Here is a 21,007-nt window from a genome sequence, read left to right as displayed (position 1 = left end):
TAGCACAGCAGAGACCACTAGGTCCAGCAATTGTAAAACCAGGTTTTCAATGGAGTGTGGACGCTTAAACCCAGGCTTGGAAACTCTGAGTCCACAAGCCTGGATCCCACAGATCTGGGCTTGCAATGCAGTGTAGACATACCCTGTGAGGCTAAGTCCCATTTTAAAAAGTGACTTAGGTACTTTGGAGCCTAAGCGTCAGTGACTTTCAATGTGAATATATTGTGTGGCCAAGGGGCTAGCATGCTGGCCAGAGACTCATGAGATCTGGGTTCTGTTCGTGGCTCTGCTGCTGGATGAGCTTGGGCAAGTCATGTCACTACTCCGTGCCTCAGTATCCTCATCTATTAAATGGAGATAATAATACAGACCTCCTTTGTAAAGCGCATTGAGAGCTCTGAATGAAAAGCATAGCATTATTATCTAGTCTGACGTCCTGCCTGTCACTGACCATAGAATTTAGAACATAAGAACAGCCATACTGGATCAGACCAATGGTCTGTCTAACCCAGTATCCTGTCTTCTGACAGTGACCCATGCTACTTGCTGCAGAGGGAGTGAACAGAGCACAGCAATTATCGAGTGATCCATCCCCTGTTATCCATTCCCAGCTTCTGGCAGTAATTCCTGCATCCAGCCAAATTGCTTGTGGCTGAAGCAGAGCATACCTTTTAGCAAGACGGCCAGTCTTGATGTAAAGACTCCAAGCAATGGAGACTCCACCACATCCCTGCTCCAAAGTTAATTACATCACTGTTAAAAACTCACCTCTGAAGATTAATTAGTCTGCTCTAATTACTTCAACACAGGCATCATAGACTAATTAATTTTTACTGGAGCTTTGTCTCAACACTTGGGGGAGAGTCAGACATCTGAGGGGGAAGGTGGGATCACTAGGTGGAAGTTAGCAGAAGGGTGGGCTGCTTTTCAGAGAAGACAGAGAGGGATTGAGTTCACACGCTCGCATAGTTGCTTGCAATCTGTCAGTCTCTTTCAGGGTTCTCTGTAACACCAGCACTTCAATAGTGCTGCTGTGCATTTGACTCAAGATGTCTGAGATCTATCTGTGGATCTTATAAGGAACGTATCCCTTTGTTACCTACAGCAACGTTCCCGTGTGCAGAGTTTTAAGGCTTTTGGCATTTTGCAATCCACAAATGGAGTATGTCTGTGATTCACTGCTAGCTCTTAATGAGCATGACAGCTGAGTTGCTGGTTTAAAGATGTTCTTGAAACACATCCCTTTTTCCCATGCTGGGTGGCACATTTCAAGGAATATAGCGTGACAAGTGTGTTTGGGGCAAATGTGACGCTGTTCATAACAAATTGTGCAGGAGGTAACTGACATTGAAAAGACTGGTAGCCTCATGGATGATGCACATTAAGTGAGTATTATGGGAGATAGCAAAATGCTACTCTTGGGTATTCAGACATGAATTTTCCATGGGATAATGTTAGCAGAGTTAGACCTTTGGGAAGGTTAAGATGAACAGGTGACACAAGTGACCTCACTGATCATGCTAGGGCTTATCTAGCTATTATGTGAACACTTAAAGTGAACAGATTAACTAGATCTTTAATTTTTGGAGGGTAAAACTGGCTTCAAACTGGTCATAAAGATCAACTCTCTAATTTGACTTGAATCCTAAATTCTTGATGTTCATGACCACATAATTCCTTAGGGATAAAAAAGCTCATAAATTCACATCATCAAGATGCTCTTGTGTGTGGGCAGATTTGTGCTGCCTCTTGTGTGTGGGCACAGAAAACCTCACCACTTCCACAACCATATTCAGGGGCCGAGTGAAATCCTAGTCCTTATTCTTGTGCCAGTGTAAAAAATGTGCAGAACCCATCTCCGTGATGTAGTGTGATGCGTGGAACAAGAGAACGAGAGTCAGGTTTCCAGAGAGACCTCTTTAGGTGTCAGAGTAGCAGCCGTGTTAGTCTGTATTCGCAAAAAGAAAAGGAGTACTTGTGGCACCTTAGAGACTAACAAATTTATTTGAGCATAAGCTTTCGTGAGCTACAGCTCACTTCATTGGATGCATGAAGTGAGCTGTAGCTCACGAAAGCTTATGCTCAAATAAATTTGTTAGTCTCTAAGGTGCCACAAGTACTCCTTTTCTCTTTAGGTGTGACACCCAATCCAAGACTCAAGAAGGCAAACTGGGACCAAGCTGCTAGCAAACAAACATGAGATTCTCTGCCACTAACTACATCGCTCATTGCTACCAAAACTGGCAGAACTAGCCACCCCAAAAGGAGCATGGCGGAGGCAGGGCCAAAGCCTCATCTCTCTCCCTTTACACACATGCTGGACAACTGACTGAGCATGAGTGATAACCGTGGGTTGCACTTCCCTTGCATACCTGAGAAACATTGTGCTTCTAAGACAGCACCTTCCTGAGCTCCCACTGGAGTGGCGAGGGTGGGTGTCTCTTAGCCACCCCCATTGCATGCCAGTGCCTAAAAGACAAAGACTTTAGTGTCCAATTGCCTTTGGAAAACATAAATCCATGTGGTATGCTCCTGAGGACACACTTAATCTGATTATTGTCCTGCCCATGATCTCATTATGGTCACTATCTAAGAAGAGTCTTATAAGGCCTGTGTGGTCTTGCTGAGCTGTCATTTCATCATTGCCTCCCCCAGCCACTACAAACTGAACGTTGCTGCCAGCAGAAAGACGCGTAAGAATTCTGTTCTCACCACACTCTGCCACCCCACACATGGTTTAGGAAGACAGGAATTTCTAGTGGCTAGAGCAGGGGATGGGAGCCGCTAATCCTGTGTTCTGTTTCCAACTCTGCCACTGACTGGCTGTCTGACTTTAGGCTAGTCACAGGCCAAAAAGTACAAATGTAGGTGCCTGAGGTTAGACACCCAAATCCATATTTAGGCACCTAAGTAAATGCCCAGTAAGGAAGTAGCCAGATTTTTCAAAGGTGCCGAGCACCTATAGCTCCTATTGATGTTACTGGACTCATAAACATCCACAAAACTACTTCATCATCCTTCACATCCCTTCATAAACCTCTCCTTTGCTGCGACGCCTACAAAACACTTGGCAACGATTAGGTAGCTGGTGTGCTGAGATTACTGCCCATGATGCTGACCAGGACCATCTCATTGTTTCCTTGTGCTCCCTCGTCTGTCTGTCTGTATCCATCTGTTGTCTCTTGTCTAATATTTGAGTCAAAGGCTGTCTGGGGCAGGGACTGTCATAGTCATAGAGTTTACGGCCAGAAGAGACCGCCAGATCATGCATTTTTATCTCCTATATTTCACAGGCCACCAACACCACCCACCCACTAAATCCAACAACCAAAATTAGACCCAAGCAGTACACCCTGCAGGAGACTAAACAAGTGTGTGCCACATACAGGGAACAGGAGGGGCACAGGTTGCCAATACCTGAGGCCCCTTCAATGGTAATTGAATTGATTAAGTAAGGTAGACCCAGATGATCCTGGCAAGCAGCCTGTGCCCCATGCTGTAGAGGAAGGTGAATCCCCACCACCACCACCATGGTCACTGCCAATTTGAGCTGGAGGAAAATTCCTTACTGACCCCACACATGGCGATCAGTTTGACCCTGAGCATGTGAGCAAGAAAAAAACCAGCCAAATACCTGCAAGAGAGAGAGAGAATTTTCAATAACATCTCAGATCATCAGACCACCCCACCCAGTGCCCCATCTCCAGCTGTGACTATCTCTGATGCTTCAGAGGATCCCTTTTTGTTCTGTAAATGTATAGCACCTACCACAATGGGGTCCTGGTCCATCACTGGGGTTTCTAGCTACCACAGTAATAACCATTGTCAATGAGGAGCGAATCCACTGGAGTTGAACCAGTGTCAAGCTTGTATAAGTGAGATCGAAATCAGGAAAAATGTATTTTGTGGCTGGCTGAAAACTTTCTAAAGTGGAGCACTATAAACGCTTTACGCTGATATTTTGGGAAGATTTGTTGTTTAATATTTTACTTTTCAGATACTTCCTGTATGAGGTCACTGCAGCATTGTCCTTGGTCTCTTACTCTGAGTCCAAATTCTGCAGTGCTTCCAGTTCCTTAACATGCATAAAAATGTTTATCAGGCCTGATTTCTAGGTGTTTCCAAATCCGCAACGAGCTCAAACATGATACTCCAGCAGAAAGCAGGTTTGTGAAGGGAGGGAGGAGTTTACAGGCTTAGAAAATAGCTCTGTAGCCTCCATCCAGATTTCTGACTAGTTCCTGGCATCTCATCTGGGTTCTATTTGTTGGGGGTGGGATGGGAGGGTTGGACCAGCACGGCCTCAGGAAGAATTCATGGTCTCACAGACTGTTTCACAAACTTCTTTTGAGATGGCACCTGCTTCTGCTGTTCAAAAGTGACTAGACTCCATGCGCACTGATATTATGGGGGAAATCCTGGCCCAATTGAAGTCAGTGGGATCAGGCTTACTGTATATGACTATTGATGTCTCTTCTCTGTATATCTCATTTTTTAACTCCAGTTTTAGCTCATTGATCTTTTCTTTCCCTTTTCCAGATAAATTTTGTATTTCTGTTTAACATCGTTAGGATTTTAATGACAAAACTGAGAGCTTCAACCACTTCAGAAACAATACAATACAGGTAAGTTGGCCAGTGCTTTTCACAGTTGTTATAAGAAATGTTCTGACCTCCTCTATGCAGTATGTGCACTGCGGGCTTTTATTAATTAGACACTGCATACTCCACCGCTTGCCCTGATGTTGTTCTGCCTTTGTATTTTAGGATTGTACACCTCAGCTTGGTAACTGTATCTCCTTATACTTTAGGCATGCCCTTCTAGGGCACAATATCATTGTTCATGGGGCAAGTTATTTTCAGGGGGTTTTTTTAAATGCATCTACAGAAATTTGCATACATTCTTGCACCCATTTCATTTAGGTACATGGATGAAATCAGATACACACAGTTGGGATTTATGTGCAGATTGATATGCACTGTTGAATCTCCTAACCTGTCTACATGCTTCAGGATGCTCATGTGCCTCTACTGTACATATGCAAAGGTACCTATTTCAGAATTTGGCCCAATGTCACTAGCTAGGTCAGTCTGGTGTAAAATGTGATACATCAAGAAGGCCACTTTTTCCTCTCCAGTAAAATATGATTGGTTCTTGGGAGGAGAGCATTTAACTACCTGTTTCAAAATATATTACAATAGCTATACAAATTACATTTTTCTGTAATCCACTGCACTGATGACTAGCATATTGATGTATCTTAGTTGACTGATGAGTATAGAAATGCACAACCTGTAACAAATTGCCTCTCCGCTCATGCATACAATTTTGTGGGTGCATGTAATAATACTTCGACTGCCAAATAAATAGTTGATGTGCAGGCACAAATTCAGATCCCTTTTCTGCATTCTTAAATTCCCAGCGAAGGCAGTAGGCATTTGAGTATAGGATTGGGTCATATTCTTGAGCCCAGAGATCAAGTTTGTAGACACAGAAATGATTCTGTTCATGCCCACAGATTACTGTACATCCAAATACAAGGAGCAATGTAGAGGCTGTAAGCATCTTGCAGGAAATGCTGACTTGAACGCCTTGCAAGACTGGGCCTTTAGAGTACAGAGTGAGATCTTGTATGGTTATGCAGGTCCCTCAAGCTCCGCATGGGTTTTATGGCAGGCACAACTGGGACTCCCCAAATCATCTGTCACTACTGTGTGAAATCTCAGGCTCCCAAGCTGAGCGCTGAACCCTGAAATCTGTAAACTGGCCTGCTTGTGTTTTGAAAGGATGTTTTGCCTGCGTAACGTGGTTTTGGTGTCTGGTCCACTGCTTGCCTTTTGCTTTGGTCCTTGAAACATGGTTTCAGGGTAAGCTGTGAGGTTAATCCACTAGCCTGATGCTCTTGCTTCGATTCCCCTCTGCACATTCACTGAGAAATGAAGCCCATGGTAGAAAAAAATTCCGTTCTCCCTGCTCAAGCCTCATGCAATGGTTCCAAAACCAACAGGGGGAAAAGACTGAGATCTCAGCTCCTTGCTCTCCCCGGGGTGAATGGTGGGGCATGTGAAAACATTCCCAGACAGCTTGAATAAGAGGAGTTGGCTTTATCCCTGCACAGGTAGTGATGGTCAGATTTTTGTCACAAACTGTTTTCATGAAGCGGCAAAGCTGCTTCTGCACATGCTGAATAAAAAATTTCATGCAAGCCTCATGCAGTGCACTGGGGGTCCTTCATGTTTCAGCTAATCTTTTAAACTTAACAGTAGTAATATCATAAAAGAAACTGCCCTTTTTAAATGGTTTGGCAGCTGCGGGTTGAGACCACTGCCTAGCATGCTGACCAGCATTGTTTCCTTGTGCTCCCTGTCTGTGTAGAGAAAGAACTGGACTGAGATTCAAGAGACCTGGGTGCTATGCCTGGCCTTGCTGGGTGACCTTGGACAAGTCACCTTGCCGCTTTGTGCCTCAGTTTCCCCATCTGTAAAATAGAGAGAATGATATTGCCTTGTAAAGCAGGTTGAGATTTACTGGTGACAAGCACTGTGTAAGAGATAGGTACTATTATTATTATACGCCTGTTGTCTCTTTTCTTACACTTGGAACTTCGGGGGCAGGGACTGTCTTTTTCTTCTGTGTTTGTACAGCACCCAGGGGGGTCCTGCTCCATGACTGGAACTCCTACATGCTACTGCAGTACAAGTAATATCTAATAGTATTGCCCCAATAGTCGCTTAAACTTGAGAATACACCATATTCGTACTGTTTATTGGTAATGGTGGTAGCTGTATTGTGCTAGATGTTGTACAAACATACACCAAAGAAACAGCCCCTGTCCCAAAGTACTTACAATCAAAGTATAAGATGATAAGCAACTGGTGAATAGAACAAACAGGCAGGAGCACAAGGTACCAGTGGTAGGATACTGAATGAGCACGTGAGCTGCCTGTACTGGAAGGAAATCACTCGCTAAACCAGAAAGGGTATTAGCTGTGCTCAGGCTTCTTGCTAGTGCGACTGAGAAAGTGAGTCAGAGAGTGTCTAGAGAGAGAAAGCAATGGAGGTAATGAATGTTTCCAGCTGATCTGTGTGTCACTGCAGTGTGGCGCTGGGTTCAGAATGCAGTGTTAGCTGGCAGGGATGGCCAGCATGATCAAAAGCCTTTCACAGAGCACCTCTCCCAGGTGCTTGTGGCCAGGAGTTTGAGTCACATTGGTTAGCAGCAGCAGCAGACAGAAAAGCCACATGGTATTTCATAACCTCCTGCGGTGGCAGTTGTTCTTTCCCATTCTCCCTGCCCCCTGCTACTCTCTGTTCACACCGCACTGCCAGTAATTGGAATAGACAGTTAACTCCTTGCGTGCCAGATCAGAGTAGGGGCTCAGCACCCTGTTACATGCAGGGATTTCTATTATTTCCCTTCCTTTTCACTGAGAAATGGCCATGGGTTATTCTTTATTTTCTTCTCATTTTTTTTTCTTGTACATAATGACAAGCATTCCTTGCGGTGAAGGAGCATGCCATCTGCCTGTCCTCCTCTTACAGTATTATACTTTTGCCTTCTGTTTATCTTCAGTTCATTTTTGAGGACCTTAAAGACACATAGGAATCCCATGCTGGTTAAGTGCTAGTTTAATTCACAACTGCAAATAGAAGGATTTTACCTGTCTCCTGGCAGACAATAATCCATCATCTGTTCATATCAATTGAAATCCCAGGGCAAGATTAGATGTTAACCCATATTTTTAATCCATTGTTATCTAGCTTTCCCCAGTTTAGCCCAAATGTTCCTGAAATCAAAGAGTAGAAGGATGCTTTTAATCCTTATTTCAAGAATGTTAGGGATATGGGGGACAAATCCTGCCCTGTCTTAGAGGAGGTGAGAGGAAAAATGGTCTTGTGGTGAAGGCGCTGGACTGGGGCTTCCTGGCTGTGCCGTGCAAGTGGGCAAATCACTTAATCTCTCCGTGCCTCAGTCCCCCCGCTGTTAGGGGGGAAAACTCCAGCTCCCTATCACATAGGGGTGCTCTGAGGATACATACATTAATGACTGTGAGGTGCTCGCATACCGGGCTGACAGGAGCTATGTAAGATAGTGTGCAGCCAGGGGCAGCTCTGTTAACATCGCTGAAGTTGTGCCCGGGCATACCAGGGTGGCATTCTCCCGTTTATGTTCCATCGTGCTGCCTGTATTCAGCTGTACCTGTCCAGCGGTGTACAGGGCACACTTCCCAAACCCAGAGCATGCAGCCAATCACATGAAGTGAGGACTGCCAGTTATTTTCATCTTTTCAGCAGCACCTCCCAAACAACTGAATGAAACTCGCATTTTATTTGAGTGGTTTAGTGATCCCAGAATGAATCAAAAGGCTTGTTTCAAGGCATAGCCAGCAATAGTCACCAATACAGTTGTTTAAATACAGCATCTTACTCCTGAAGTCTGACAGGAAGAGACAGTCGCATATCAGCAGTGCAAATCCAATCTGGCTGTTAAATTTATGCTTCTTAATCTCCCTTAATGTTATAATTATAAATCAGTAATTTCTTGTTGCTTAATTAACTAGCAGACTGGAAATGACACTAATCACAGTGCAAAGTTGCTGGAATAGACTGTAATTTGATCATGTAACAAAATCTCACCACCACAAATCATTTCACAGTTTACTGCCAGCTTTCTTAAATATCACAGTGGTGTATTCCAGTCAGTTCTTAGACTCTGTTTAGGAATCTCTCCTAAAAATACACATAGCTAAAAATATGGGACTGGATCCAAACCACTCCTCCCAGCAATTCCTCTGAACTTCAAAGTAGTTTCAATCCAGATGTCAATCCAGGCCCATCTTTAATCACTAGCAACGTTGAACCCCATTGAACTTGCAACGCCTACCTAGTAAATGTAGTAGTAAACATGAAACATGTAGAGTAGCATGTACTTGTCTGTTGGGCCTTTCAATTCATTTTCCAGCACTGAGAAGGTAAATAGAAGCACCAGTATCAATGCGGGTTTCCCACCACCACTAGGAAGAGCAGGTGTGGAGAGAATCCCAATACAAACCACTCCCAGCTGCCAAAATGCCTCATCGATCTTCACCATTGCTCTCCCTGGTGGGAAACCAGTACGGGAGAGCAGCCTAGTGTGCATGTCTAAGGCAGGAACTGGTGTGGAGGAAAAATATGGAGGTGGCCTGGTGGCAGAGTAGAGACAGGGGGAACTGGCTTGGGGAGGAGAATCTGGGATGTTAAGGGAGTGCTAATGATTTGGGGAGGGCCTTCATGGTGAGGGTTGGAGAAGATGGGAATAACTTCTAGGAGGGGGAGTTGTCTAGGAGTGTCTGTTGGGAAAAGATAGAATGATGATACTGATCTCACACCAGTTTAGCACCAGTGTGACTCCAGTAAGCACTGTGGAGTCATGCCTGGTTTATGCTGGTCTCAGGCCTCCTCTCTCCAGTTCTTCATTGTAATTCCCTGTGGGTGAGTGGTTCTCTGAGGGTTACATAACTCAGCCCGGTTTTCCTCTCCTAATAACTTTTCCTCTCTGCTTACACCCTACAGGAAGGCAGTCAAGGCTACGTTAGTCCTTCTGCCTCTTCTGGGTATTACCTACATGCTTTTCTTTGTCAACCCCGGTGAAGACGACATTTCCCAGATAGTCTTCATCTACTTCAATTCCTTCTTGCAGTCTTTTCAGGTAGGAAGAACACTTAATCACAAGTATTGGGCACTGCTAAAGGGATCCCCAATGCTCTTGGCTGTGAGGCTTGGGGCAATGAGAACCTCTTAGTAGAAGTAACTCTTTAAACAGGTTGGCTTAGAATGTAAACTCATTGCTGCAGGAGCTGTCTTTTGCTTTTGTGTTTATACAGTGCCTACTGCAATGAGGCCTTGCTCCATGCCTGGGGCTACCAGGTGCCATTGTAATACATATAATTAGTCATTTTTTTTAATGCTTGTTTGTTTTAATGATGCATGGTTGTATATAGTATGTTGCATGTGGCAGAGACCCCCTGTTAAGTAAGCATGAGTTCACTTGATCAAGAGCTTGGTTGTACCAACCGGAGTCCTGCCCCACCTCTTGTGCAATGGCGCATGGTCTTATCTGCAGTGGAACTTGGTCTGTCCCAAACTTTGTTGCTGATTGGAGCATGCACCCCTGAAGACTGTGTTTTCCTGTCACTGAAGTCTGTGGGAGTTTTGCTGTGGCTGTGATGGGAACAGGATCATGTTTGAATGGGCAATGAGCAGAAGTAGTAACAGCACACCTGGTCCCGCACACAGACTCATCATTGAACCCTCGATTCAGGAAGGCACTTCAGCGCATGCCTCATTTTAAGCACTTCACTGGAGCTATGCACGTGCTTAAACTTTAGACATTTGTTATTCACCTTCCTGAATAGGGGCCTAAGTTCAGTATTGCCACCGACTTCCATGGGATCAGTCCCTAAAGCAGGGATGCAGCCAAGAACACCAGTGCCGATATGCGTACCAGTGATTGGGAACTACTGTTGAAAGGCAGGGTCTATGACTGTGGGTTCTAAAAGCTTTCGGATATGGATAATGATTTCATATTTGTATTTGAAGCCCGAAGTGTCACTCCAGTAACAGAAGCACAAAAGCAAAGAAGAAAAACAGCCCTTTTAAACTATTAAAGGAGAGATTTTGTTCCTAAGCAATAAGACTTACTACATTTTTCACTGTGTAAAATAAATTGCATATTTTACCTGGTCATGCTCGTTGCCTGCAGAAGAAATGGTTGGTTTATGATGATAAGGCTGCAGTGGGGTATGTGAAAGAGAGAACAGCTGGGAAGTAGATCTGTGTTATGATATGAGGTAGTACACCCCATTGCTTAAAGTAAAACTCAATTGTTGCAATAGATAGTATATTTCTCTCTATCACTTTGTAGAGCAAGGATCTGATTCTGCGCACACTGAAGTCAATGGTTTCAACAGAAGTAAGCCGTTGCCCTACAATCAGTTGGGCATCGCATTCCCTTTGTGGTCAGAATGGGACTCTTAGTAACATGATGCTCTCGTGGAAAGAGAGCAACCGTCACAGGCTCGTTGGGACTGTAACCAACGCCTTTGTTCTGTGTTTGTATAGGGCCCATGCGTTGGGGTCCTGGTCCATGGCTGAGGCTCCTAGGTGCTACCACAGTACCAATAAATAACAATAGTAGCTGAGACAGTAAAAGGGGAAAAATTCATAGGCAGGAGTTGTAGACCAAGCTGGATGACCAAGCATCTCAGAGAGGTGATTAAGAAAAAGCAGAAAGCATTCAGGGAGTGGAAGATGGGAGGGATCAGCAAGGAAAGCTACCTTATTGAGGTCAGAACATGTAGGGATAAAGTGAGACAGGCTAAAAGTCAAGTAGAGTTGGACCTTGCAAAGGGAATTAAAACCAATAGTAAAAGGTTCTATAGCTATATAAATAAGAAGAAAACAAAGAAAGAAGACGTGGGGCCGCTAAACACTGAGGACGGAGTGGAGGTTAAGGATAATCTAGGCATGGCCCAATATCTAAACAAATACTTTGCCTCAGTCTTTAATAAGGCTAAAGAGGATCTTAGGGATAATGGTAGCGTGACAAATGGGAATGGGGATATGGAGGTAGATATTACCATATCTGAGGTAGAAGCGAAACTGAAACAGCTTAATGGGACTAAATCGGGGGGCCCAGATAATCTTCATCCAAGAATATTAAAGGAATTGGCACCCGAAATTGCAAGCCCATTAGCAAGAATTTTTAATGAATCTGTAAACTCAGGGGTTGTACCGTATGATTGGAGAATTGCTAACATAGTTCGTATTTTTAAGAAAGGAAAAAAAAGCGATCTGGGTAACTACAGGCCTGTTAGTTTGACATATGTAGTATGCAAGGTCTTGGAAAAAATTTTGAAGGAGAAAGTAGTTAAGGACATTGAAGTCAATGGTAAATGGGACAAAGTACAACATGGTTTTACAAAAGATAGATCATGCCAAACCAACCTGATCTCCTTCTTTGAGAAAGTAACAGATTTTTTAGACAAAGGAAATGCAGTGGATCTAATTTACCTAGATTTCAGTAAGGCGTTTCATACCGTGCCACATGGGGAATTATTAGTTAAATTGGAAAAGATAGGGATCAATATGAAAATTGAAAGGTGGATAAGGAATTGGTTAAAGGGGAGACTACAATGGGCCCTACTGAAAGGCGAACTGTCCGGCTGGAGGGAGGTTACCAGTGGAGTTCCTCAAGGATCAGTTTTGGGACCAATCTTTTTTAATCTTTTAAATACTGACCTTGGCACAAAAAGTGGGAGTGTGCTAATAAAGTTTGCAGATGATACAAAGCTGGGAGATTTAGAGAAGGACCGGGATATCATACAGGAGGATCTGGATGACCTTGTAAAATGGACTAATAGTAATAGGATGAAATTTAATAGTGAGAAGTGTAAGGTTATGCATTTAGGGATTAATAACAAGAATTTTAGTTATAAGCTGGGGACGCATCAATTAGAAGTAATGGAGGAGCAGAAGGATCTTGGAGTATTGGTTGATCATAGGATGACTATGAGCTGCCAATGTGATATGGCTGTGAAAAAAGCTAATGCGGTTTTGGGATGCATCAGGAGAGCTATTTCCAGTAGGGATAAGGAGGTTTTAGTACCGTTATACAAGGCACTGGTGAGACCTCACCTAGAATACTATGTGCAGTTCTGGTCTCCCAAGTTTAAAAAGGATGAATTCAAACTGGAGCAGGTACAGAGAAGGGCTACTAGGATGATCCGAGGAATGGAAACCTTGTCTTATGAAAGGAGACTCAAGGAGCTGGGCTCGTTTAGCCTAACTAAAAGAAGGTTGTGGGGAGATATGATTGCTCTCTATAAATATATCAGAGGGATAAATATCGGAGAGGGAGAGGAATTATTTAAGCTCAGTACCAATGTGGACACAAGAACAAATGGATATAAACTGGCCACCAGGAAGTTTAAGACTTGAAATTAGACGAAGGTTTCTAACCATCAGAGGAGTGAAGTTTTGGAATAGCCTTCCAAGGGAAGCAGTGGGGGCAAAAGATCTATCTGGCTTTAAGATTAAACTCAGTAAGTTTATGGAGGAGATGGTATGATTGGATAACGTGATTTTGGTAATTAATTGATCTTTAACTATTCATGGTAAATAGGCCTAATCCCCTGTGATGGGTTATTAGATGGGTGGGATCTGAGTTACCCAGGAAAGAATTTTCTGTAGTATCTGGCTGGTGAATCTTGCCCATATGCTCAGGGTTTAGCTGATTGCCATATTTGGGGTCGGGAAGGAATTTTCCTCCAGGGCAGATTGGAAGAGGCCCTGGAGGTTTTTCGTCTTCCTCTGTAGCATGGGGCATGGGTCACTTGATGGAGGATTCTCTGCTTCTTGAAGTCTTTAAACCACGATTTGAGGACTTCGATAGCTCAGACATAGGTGAGGTTTTTCGCAGGAGTAGGTGGGTGAGATTCTGTGGCCTGCGTTGTGCAGGGGGTCAGACTAGATGATCAGAATGGTCCCTTCTGACCTTAGTATCTATGAATCTATTTAAAATACTCCGTTAGAAAATGGATATTATCTGCTCTGTCCTGCATCAGTGAACTTCATGCTGCGATTGCAGGTGATCTAATAGGCGTTTTCCATTTGTAATGTCAATGATTACATAACTATGGGTGAAATCCTGGGCTCATTGAAGTCAATGGAAGATTTGCCATTGATTTCAGCTGGGCAAGGAATTCATCCTGTGTATCTAGATCAGCTATCTTTAATGCATTCTTATTTATTAAGGGTGATATTTTACCACCCTGATTTAATGGAGTAGTACATTATTCCCAGCATAATCCCACCAAAATCAGTTGGTCTACTTGCAGAGTAAAGCACCACTGAACACAAACATGGGTATGTCTGTATAGCAAATGAAGGTGTGATTGCAGCACAGGTGGACATACCTGTGCTAGCCCCAATCTAGCTACCACACACAATAACAGTAGTGAAAACATGGTGCTATGGGCTGCAGGACAGGCTAGCTGGCCCAGTACAAGCCCACCTGTGAGCATGGGTATGTACTCATAGACTCATAGACATTAAGGTCAGAAGGGACCATAATGATCATCTAGTCTGACCTCCTGCACAATGCAGGCCATAGAATCTCACCCACCCACTCCTGCAATAAACCTCTCACCTATGTCTGAGCTATTGAAGTCCTCAAATCATGGTTTAAAGACTTCAAGGTGCAGAGAATCCTCCAGCAAGTGACCCATGCCCCATGCTTCAGAGAAAGGCAAAAAACCTCCAGGGCCTCTTCCAATCTGCCCTGGAGGAAAATTCCTTCCCGACCCCAAATATGGCGATCAGCTGAACCCTGAGCATGTGGACAAGATTCACCAGCCAGATAACCAGGAAAGAATTCTCTGTAGTAACTCAGATCCCATCCATCTAACATCCCATCACAGGCCACTGGGCCTATTTACCATGAATAGTTAAAGATCAATTAATTGCCAAAATCATGTTATCCCATCATACCATCTCCTCCATAAACTTACCGAGTTTAATCTTGAAGCCAGACAGGGCTTTTGCCCCCACTGCTTCCCTTGGAAGGCTGTTCTAGAACTTCACTCCACTGATGGTTAGAAACCTTCATCTAATTTCAAGTCTAAACTTCCTGATGGCCAGTTTATATTCATTTGTTCTTGTGTCCACATTGGTACTGATCTTAAATAATTCCTCTCTCTCACTGGTATTTATCCCTCTGATATATTTATAGAGAGCAATCATATCTCTCCTCAACCTTCTTTTGGTTAGGCTAAACAAGCCAAGCTCCTTGAGTCTCCTTTCATAAGACAAGTTTTTCATTCCTCGGATCATCCTAGTAGCCCTTCTCTGTACCCCATTCATGTAGGGCTGTTTGCGCTTGGCTAAAAGGGATCATCCCGGAGAATAGCCACGCGGTGGGGTGGAGAGAAGTGTGTGTTGCATCCGAAAACCACAGCCCCTCCTTTTAAATGTGAAACCCAACCCATTGCTTGCTATGGGAAAGGATGGCACTGCAGTTTGAAACCATTCCCACATGTTATGCGTAAGAAGCCAACCCCGCATACCCTTTTCCTTACCATGGCTGCATGGAAATCGAATTCTATTGCCCAGCCGTGAGTGATGTTGAGTTGCTAGTTTGCACCAATGTGCCCACCCATTCAGGAATCACATCTTTATTTGCAGTAGAGACATACCCTGAGGGTGGCAGACTCCAACCCTACGTCTTTACCTCTATGGGTCCCATACTCTACTAAGTAGCAATGGGGCCACTCTGGTAAGTGCTCTTCGACATGACTGTGGCTGCAGAAGCAGACCCCAAGGAAGTGTAACAAACTGCCGCCATCTTCCTCTAAGAGCAGTAACAGAAAACAGAGATGGGTGGTAAGTTTCTGTCAGCCGTTGTGGCAGTACAACTCTAGGACACATCTAAACCCACTTTTCAACATGTGTCACCATGCTTTGTTCAAATAATGATCTAATAATGATTCCCTTCATTTTTTCCAGGGTTTCTTTGTGTCAGTATTTTACTGCTTCTTGAATGGCGAGGTAAGTAGCATCCTACGCTGTTAGTGCAATTAATTATCATAAAGTGTAAGCTGCTTGAGTGTCTGACTTTAGGGAAATGAAATGCATTTGCACTGCCTTGCATTCACATCACCTTTGGTACTCTTGAAGACATCTCCATTGATGTGCTTCTGACCTTTACAACCCGCTACATGTTTGCCCTTTGCTTACAATGCCTTTACCAAACAGAGGTTGACATGTTAATGCAATGCTGACGTACCTATAGATGATGATTTTTGTTCTTCACTTGAATAATTCATTGCATTTAATTCAGTGTATGACTTCTGAGCTTGTTCAATAGATGATTGTTTGTTTATTCAATTGTGATTCAATATCTTTTGTGCCACGCATTGGTTAAGAATCCACAGTACATGACAGCACATTTCACATAGGAATTGCCCTATTGAACTGGTCTAGTGGTCTTTCTTATTCAGTATTCTGTCTCTGAGTGATCCGTACCAGATGCTTCAGAGAAAGATGGGGAAGGAAAGCAGCATGGGGAGCAAGGTGGCAACCCATAAAGCACAATTCTGGAATAAGCTGCCCGTACAGGAAGTTTCTTACTAACTCCTATCAGTTAGTGGCTGACTTAGTTCCTGAAGTATGAGGATTTATATCCCTTCTCCATGTTTTTCTTATCCTGCTTATTCTAATGGTGGATGATCTCATTATTCTTATTCATGTGTAATCCTTTGTTGAATCCAGCTAAGTTTTTGGACTCAGTGACATCCTGTGGCAATGAGTTCCACAGATTAATTTTGAATTGTGCATAAAAGTATATCCTTTGATCACTTTGTGGCCATATATGACAATTTTATGCTGCTACTGCACAGGGCAAATTCTCCAGGGGGCCACAGTGTTCTCATCACCGCAGTAATGAACATGGGCTGGAATCTGGCCTATTGATTTCATTAAACACCTCAGACTCTCATTGACTGGTGCACTATGTTACCATTGCCTTGTGTATCCAACTAGCTTTCCACCCTATGGCCTTGACCAGGAGCAGGTAGGCAGTCCTTGCTGTAGTTTGTTTTAGCAGATTATTCTGGGGATATTTCAGTTTTCTTGGGGTGGGAGCAATATCGCATGGACAAAGATGCATCTTCGCTATAGCAGGGTTCCAAGACCTTTTTCCAGACCCTGAGCCAAATTCACTCCTCCTGTAACTCCACTCATTTCAATGGGCTTACACCAAAGATGACCTGGCCCCTAGAAGAGCTGCCATATTCTTCTCTGTATGTCTTGATAGCTGTTTATTGCCAGATCTGGTGTGCTTTTCAGGTCTGTGTTTCTCCCAACTATGGTTCATCAGTACTAGGGTCCCTATCTGGGTTTCTGTGTCTTTTTATGTCTCCTGTGTGCCTTGGTTTTGACTGCCTAATCCCCAGTAGGCTTCCTAACTGTTTCTTTGTGAGATGTAACATAGACCAGGTTAGATAATGATACTGACTTCCACGCTGTAAAGTGCTTTGAGATTGAAACATGAAATGACTGCATAAGGGCGAGGAATTATTATATGACAAATGCAAACTTTTCATTTGAAACAGAAGGTTCCAAGCAGCCTAGATACGAGCAAGAATGACTATAAGTGTTAATATTTGCCACTAGTTCTCAAGAGCCTCTTTTTGATTATATTGCATGGAAGTACTAAAGCATGCCACATCAGTTGCAGCATTTTGCAGTAGGGATTCAGCAGTGCCTCTTTGTGAAGAGAAAGGCTTATCAGAAAGCTAGTGTTTCAGCTGTGCCATGCCACCTGGGCTGTGGGAGGGCCTGAGTTGTCAAGCCAGTGTGTGATATGCTTTCCCTTCACTGGCAGGCATGTCATACAACAGATCTTCTCACACCCCTTATTCCTCTTGGTGCAAGCATTCGCCTTTCATTTGTGCTTAGCATTACCCAATAAAATGAAAAATAGTTCAGGCTTCTATAAACTTGAAGTGAATTCCACTTGAACTATTAAAAGAATGTCCCAGATGGGGAAAAAATACCATTCAGTGTGTGGCAGAGCATAATCCATTCGTTGCTGAAAGGACCCACTGTGAGTCAGGTAGGATCACAAATCCATTGATGCCCTGCACTTTCAATCCACCTGTGAGTGCTGATTCTCTTCCATTCTATTAAATTACTTAATTCTGTGCAAGTCAGCTCATCCTTGATCCTTTTCTTTCTTTCTTTTTTACCTCCTCTTGTAGATAATCAGTTTTCCTTACCCAAGTGGCTGCTGCTCTGAGCCATTGGTTCAGCTTTATTTTCGGGGGGGGGGGGGAGTTAATGGTGAGATGAGCCCAAAGATATGGTGATTGGTATTAGAAAGGCAAATGAATGCAGTTTTACATTCATGTATCTAAGTTAGCTGGGGAATATGTACAATCACAAGCTAGGCAAAGAACTCCCCTGTTGACAAGGAAGACAAAATCATCTCTTTGCACATTGTTTATTCCAGCCTCTTCCTGAAATTATTTGTGCTCATAAAAAGAATCACGGGTGAACTTGTTCCTCATGGAATATGTGAAAGGGTGGAGCTCAGTGGCGCTTGGTGACTCTGAAACTGGGCAGGCAAGATTGACCTGCAGATGTCCTCTATGAGCCAGTTAAGCTCATACCGTATCTGTTTTAATACAGGGCAGGCAAATCCTAACCTGAGGAGACTTTGTTGTGGTAGGCATCCCTGCAATCTTCCCACCTTTTGGGAAACCACGCTCCTTTATTAGGATACTCAAGCACTAGCATGTTAGGTGCTTGTTGACACTTATGGATACTGCATTCATCCTGTAGCAGCAGTAAGAATTGTATAACATCCCACAGCATCTCCTGCTATGACTAGAATTGTGCCCTAAGACATAAGTAAGACTCTTGTTGATTTGGGATCAAGGGGAACCTTGTGTATACCTCTGAGAGCATAATTTAGCCCTATATATCGTAAGTATAGATAAGAGGATGAAGGAAGGGAAAGGATGGAAGAATATATAATGTAAAACCAGATACGTAATATATTGTTCCATAATCCAGTCTGATAGATTTCATTCCAGTCGTGTTTGAAATTCAACATGCATCCCATCTTGCCATCTTGACTGCATAATGCGTGTTTCAGTTCTTTGAACTCTCCTTAAGAGTGCTTCTTTTAAATGATAGCTATTATACCTGCTTTCTGAATTTGTATTGTCCATTATTTAAATCCAGATCTAGAAAAACATTATTGGTAAGGCTGTTTGATAGGTTTAGGCTTTCAAAAGCTGCAGTGCAGTTGGGACAGTTTGAATCGCAATGCTGTAGCAGGTTGTCCTAATCATTGCCAAAAGATAGTCAGCTATTCAAAAGTATGCTAATTTTTCATATGTTAGACTATTCCCTCCGTAATGCATTTTTTTTGGCTGTGTGTATATATATATATATATATATATGCTTATGATTAATTCCTTCCATGTCTAAACAGTGACCGAAAATAATATCACATACTGCTTCACTGTATTGGCCACACCTTGATATCAACATTATTCATGTGTCTACTATAGAAATGTCATATTTCTCAGTGCACGTGAACAAAAATAATGACATAAGAATGGAAATACAGAAATATTGTTTGCATTCTTCTGACCTCATCCACATATTTAGTGTGTCATATTTACCACAGTGTAGCTCAAAGGAACTCCATTCAAACTAGTGGAGCTACACCAGTTTACTGAGACCAAAAACACCCCCTCACCGGTTGCTCATTTGATTGATATTAATTACATCCTTCATTAATCTTGTGATATTGCTGCACCCACCTCTCTTTTCAGTGACCTCTGCATTAAACCTCATTCTCAATTGCTATATCTAAGCTTGTTTATATAGAGGAATTGACCAGGAAAACTATTGTGGAATCAACTATTCTGCAAAGGCTATTTTGGAATAGCTTCCCATGTGGACAGTCTATTCTGGAATAAAAGTCACTTAATTCCAGAATAATTAGTGCATTTCCAAAGTGGAGTAATTATTCTAAAGTAAAATCAACTTTTTTTTCCAGAATCATGTGTCCCTGCCAAAAGCTATTCCAGAATAGTTAATGCAGTCAATTTCCCCTACAAACAAGCCCTAAGCCTTTTTAAATGTCACTTTGTTCCCTGCTGGATTACCAGCTACTTGGCTGGTCTGTTTTTGCTTTCTCAAAAAGAAAAGGAGTACTTGTGGCACCTTAGAGACTAACAAATTTATTAGAGCATAAGCTTTCGTGAGCTACAGCTCACTTCATCGGATGCTGTAGCTCACGAAAGCTTATGCTCTAATAAATTTGTTAGTCTCTAAGGTGCCACAAGTACTCCTTTTCTTTTTGCGAATACAGACTAACACGGCTGCTACTCTGAAACCTGTCTTTTTGCTTTCTGTGACAGATGGGACTTACAGTATCACATCTCAGAAGGTCGTATGTGCCCATTCTTGCCCAGGTACTATGGTATTGGGAGCCTTATTGTATCCAACAAACAGTCCATCCCTTAGATGGCCAAGCCCACTTTTAGAAATGACAGGAGTATGGAAAAATCATTGCTTTAAAGCTCTTGCGATTCTGTGTTCTGATCTGTTCCTCTGTCCTCATGGAGCACTGATGAGCTACTGACTGTCTGTAGCAATTATCAAGCAATATGGACTGGAGATGAACATGAATGAAGTCCCTGATGTGTTGACAATCTGTCATCTGTGAAACTTGCCAGCAGAAAAGAGATTTATCAGGCTAGATGTGTTATGTATTTGAATACAAAGCTGGATGCTGAAGTGGATATGGTGGTGTCTGTTGCTCTCTTTCATGTCTAGAGCATTGAATCTTAGATTCTTCACCCGAAAATATTTTATCCCAAGTTTAATCACTCCTAAATCCTGTCTGCTTTACAAGTACTGGATATTGCTTTGCTCCTGTAGTACTCTCCAGAGTGCCTGCAGCTAGATGTTCCTTCCTCACCAGTAGGACTTTATGCAATTACTTGTATTATCCATCTCTCTCCCTGCTGTACGCATTCCTGATAATTTTCACAGCTCTTCTAGCTGTTTTTTCATTCCACAGGCACACCTGGAAAGATCATAGAGAAAAGGCTCAGAGAATGCAGTCTCTCCACTCTCTCCTTTCAAACATCAGCTGCAACATTTCCAAATTCAGAGAGTGTTTGGGATTTTTTTTTGAGAAAGACTTTAAGATGAGGGTCCTTTTGTGCCTGTTTGGAGGATGGTCTCACTGCTTTCAAAGAAAGGCGTATCTCTTAGTGCCTTATTCATCTGGGGGCAAGTTCTGCCTTCGTTACTCTGGAGTCAATCTGGAGTAACACTGTTGACTGTAATAAAATTACTGCAGATTTACACTAGCATCATCAAAGGTAGATTGGGGCTTTGTTTCTCAGAGCTGAGCCTTTCTATGCTTTGTGGCAATCTTCTG

General features: G+C 43.0%; 1 protein-coding gene across 2 annotated transcripts in view; it reads left to right on the top strand.

Annotated features, from left to right (window-relative positions):
* CRHR2 (corticotropin releasing hormone receptor 2) overlaps nucleotides 1–21,007 on the top strand; it is a 253,077-nt gene that overhangs the window by 215,958 nt on the left and 16,112 nt on the right. For both annotated transcript variants that reach the window (XM_038390646.2, XM_038390647.2), the window contains 3 exons: nucleotides 4,540–4,625; nucleotides 9,553–9,688; nucleotides 15,544–15,585. In XM_038390646.2, coding sequence (XP_038246574.1) covers nucleotides 4,540–4,625; nucleotides 9,553–9,688; nucleotides 15,544–15,585 — 264 coding nt within the window. The remainder of the gene's footprint in view (nucleotides 1–4,539; nucleotides 4,626–9,552; nucleotides 9,689–15,543; nucleotides 15,586–21,007) is intronic.

This window comes from Dermochelys coriacea, chromosome 2 (genome assembly GCF_009764565.3).
Source record: "Dermochelys coriacea isolate rDerCor1 chromosome 2, rDerCor1.pri.v4, whole genome shotgun sequence".
In the NCBI taxonomy this organism is placed as follows: Eukaryota; Metazoa; Chordata; order Testudines; family Dermochelyidae; genus Dermochelys; species Dermochelys coriacea.
This window is presented reverse-complemented; position numbering and strand designations above follow the sequence as displayed.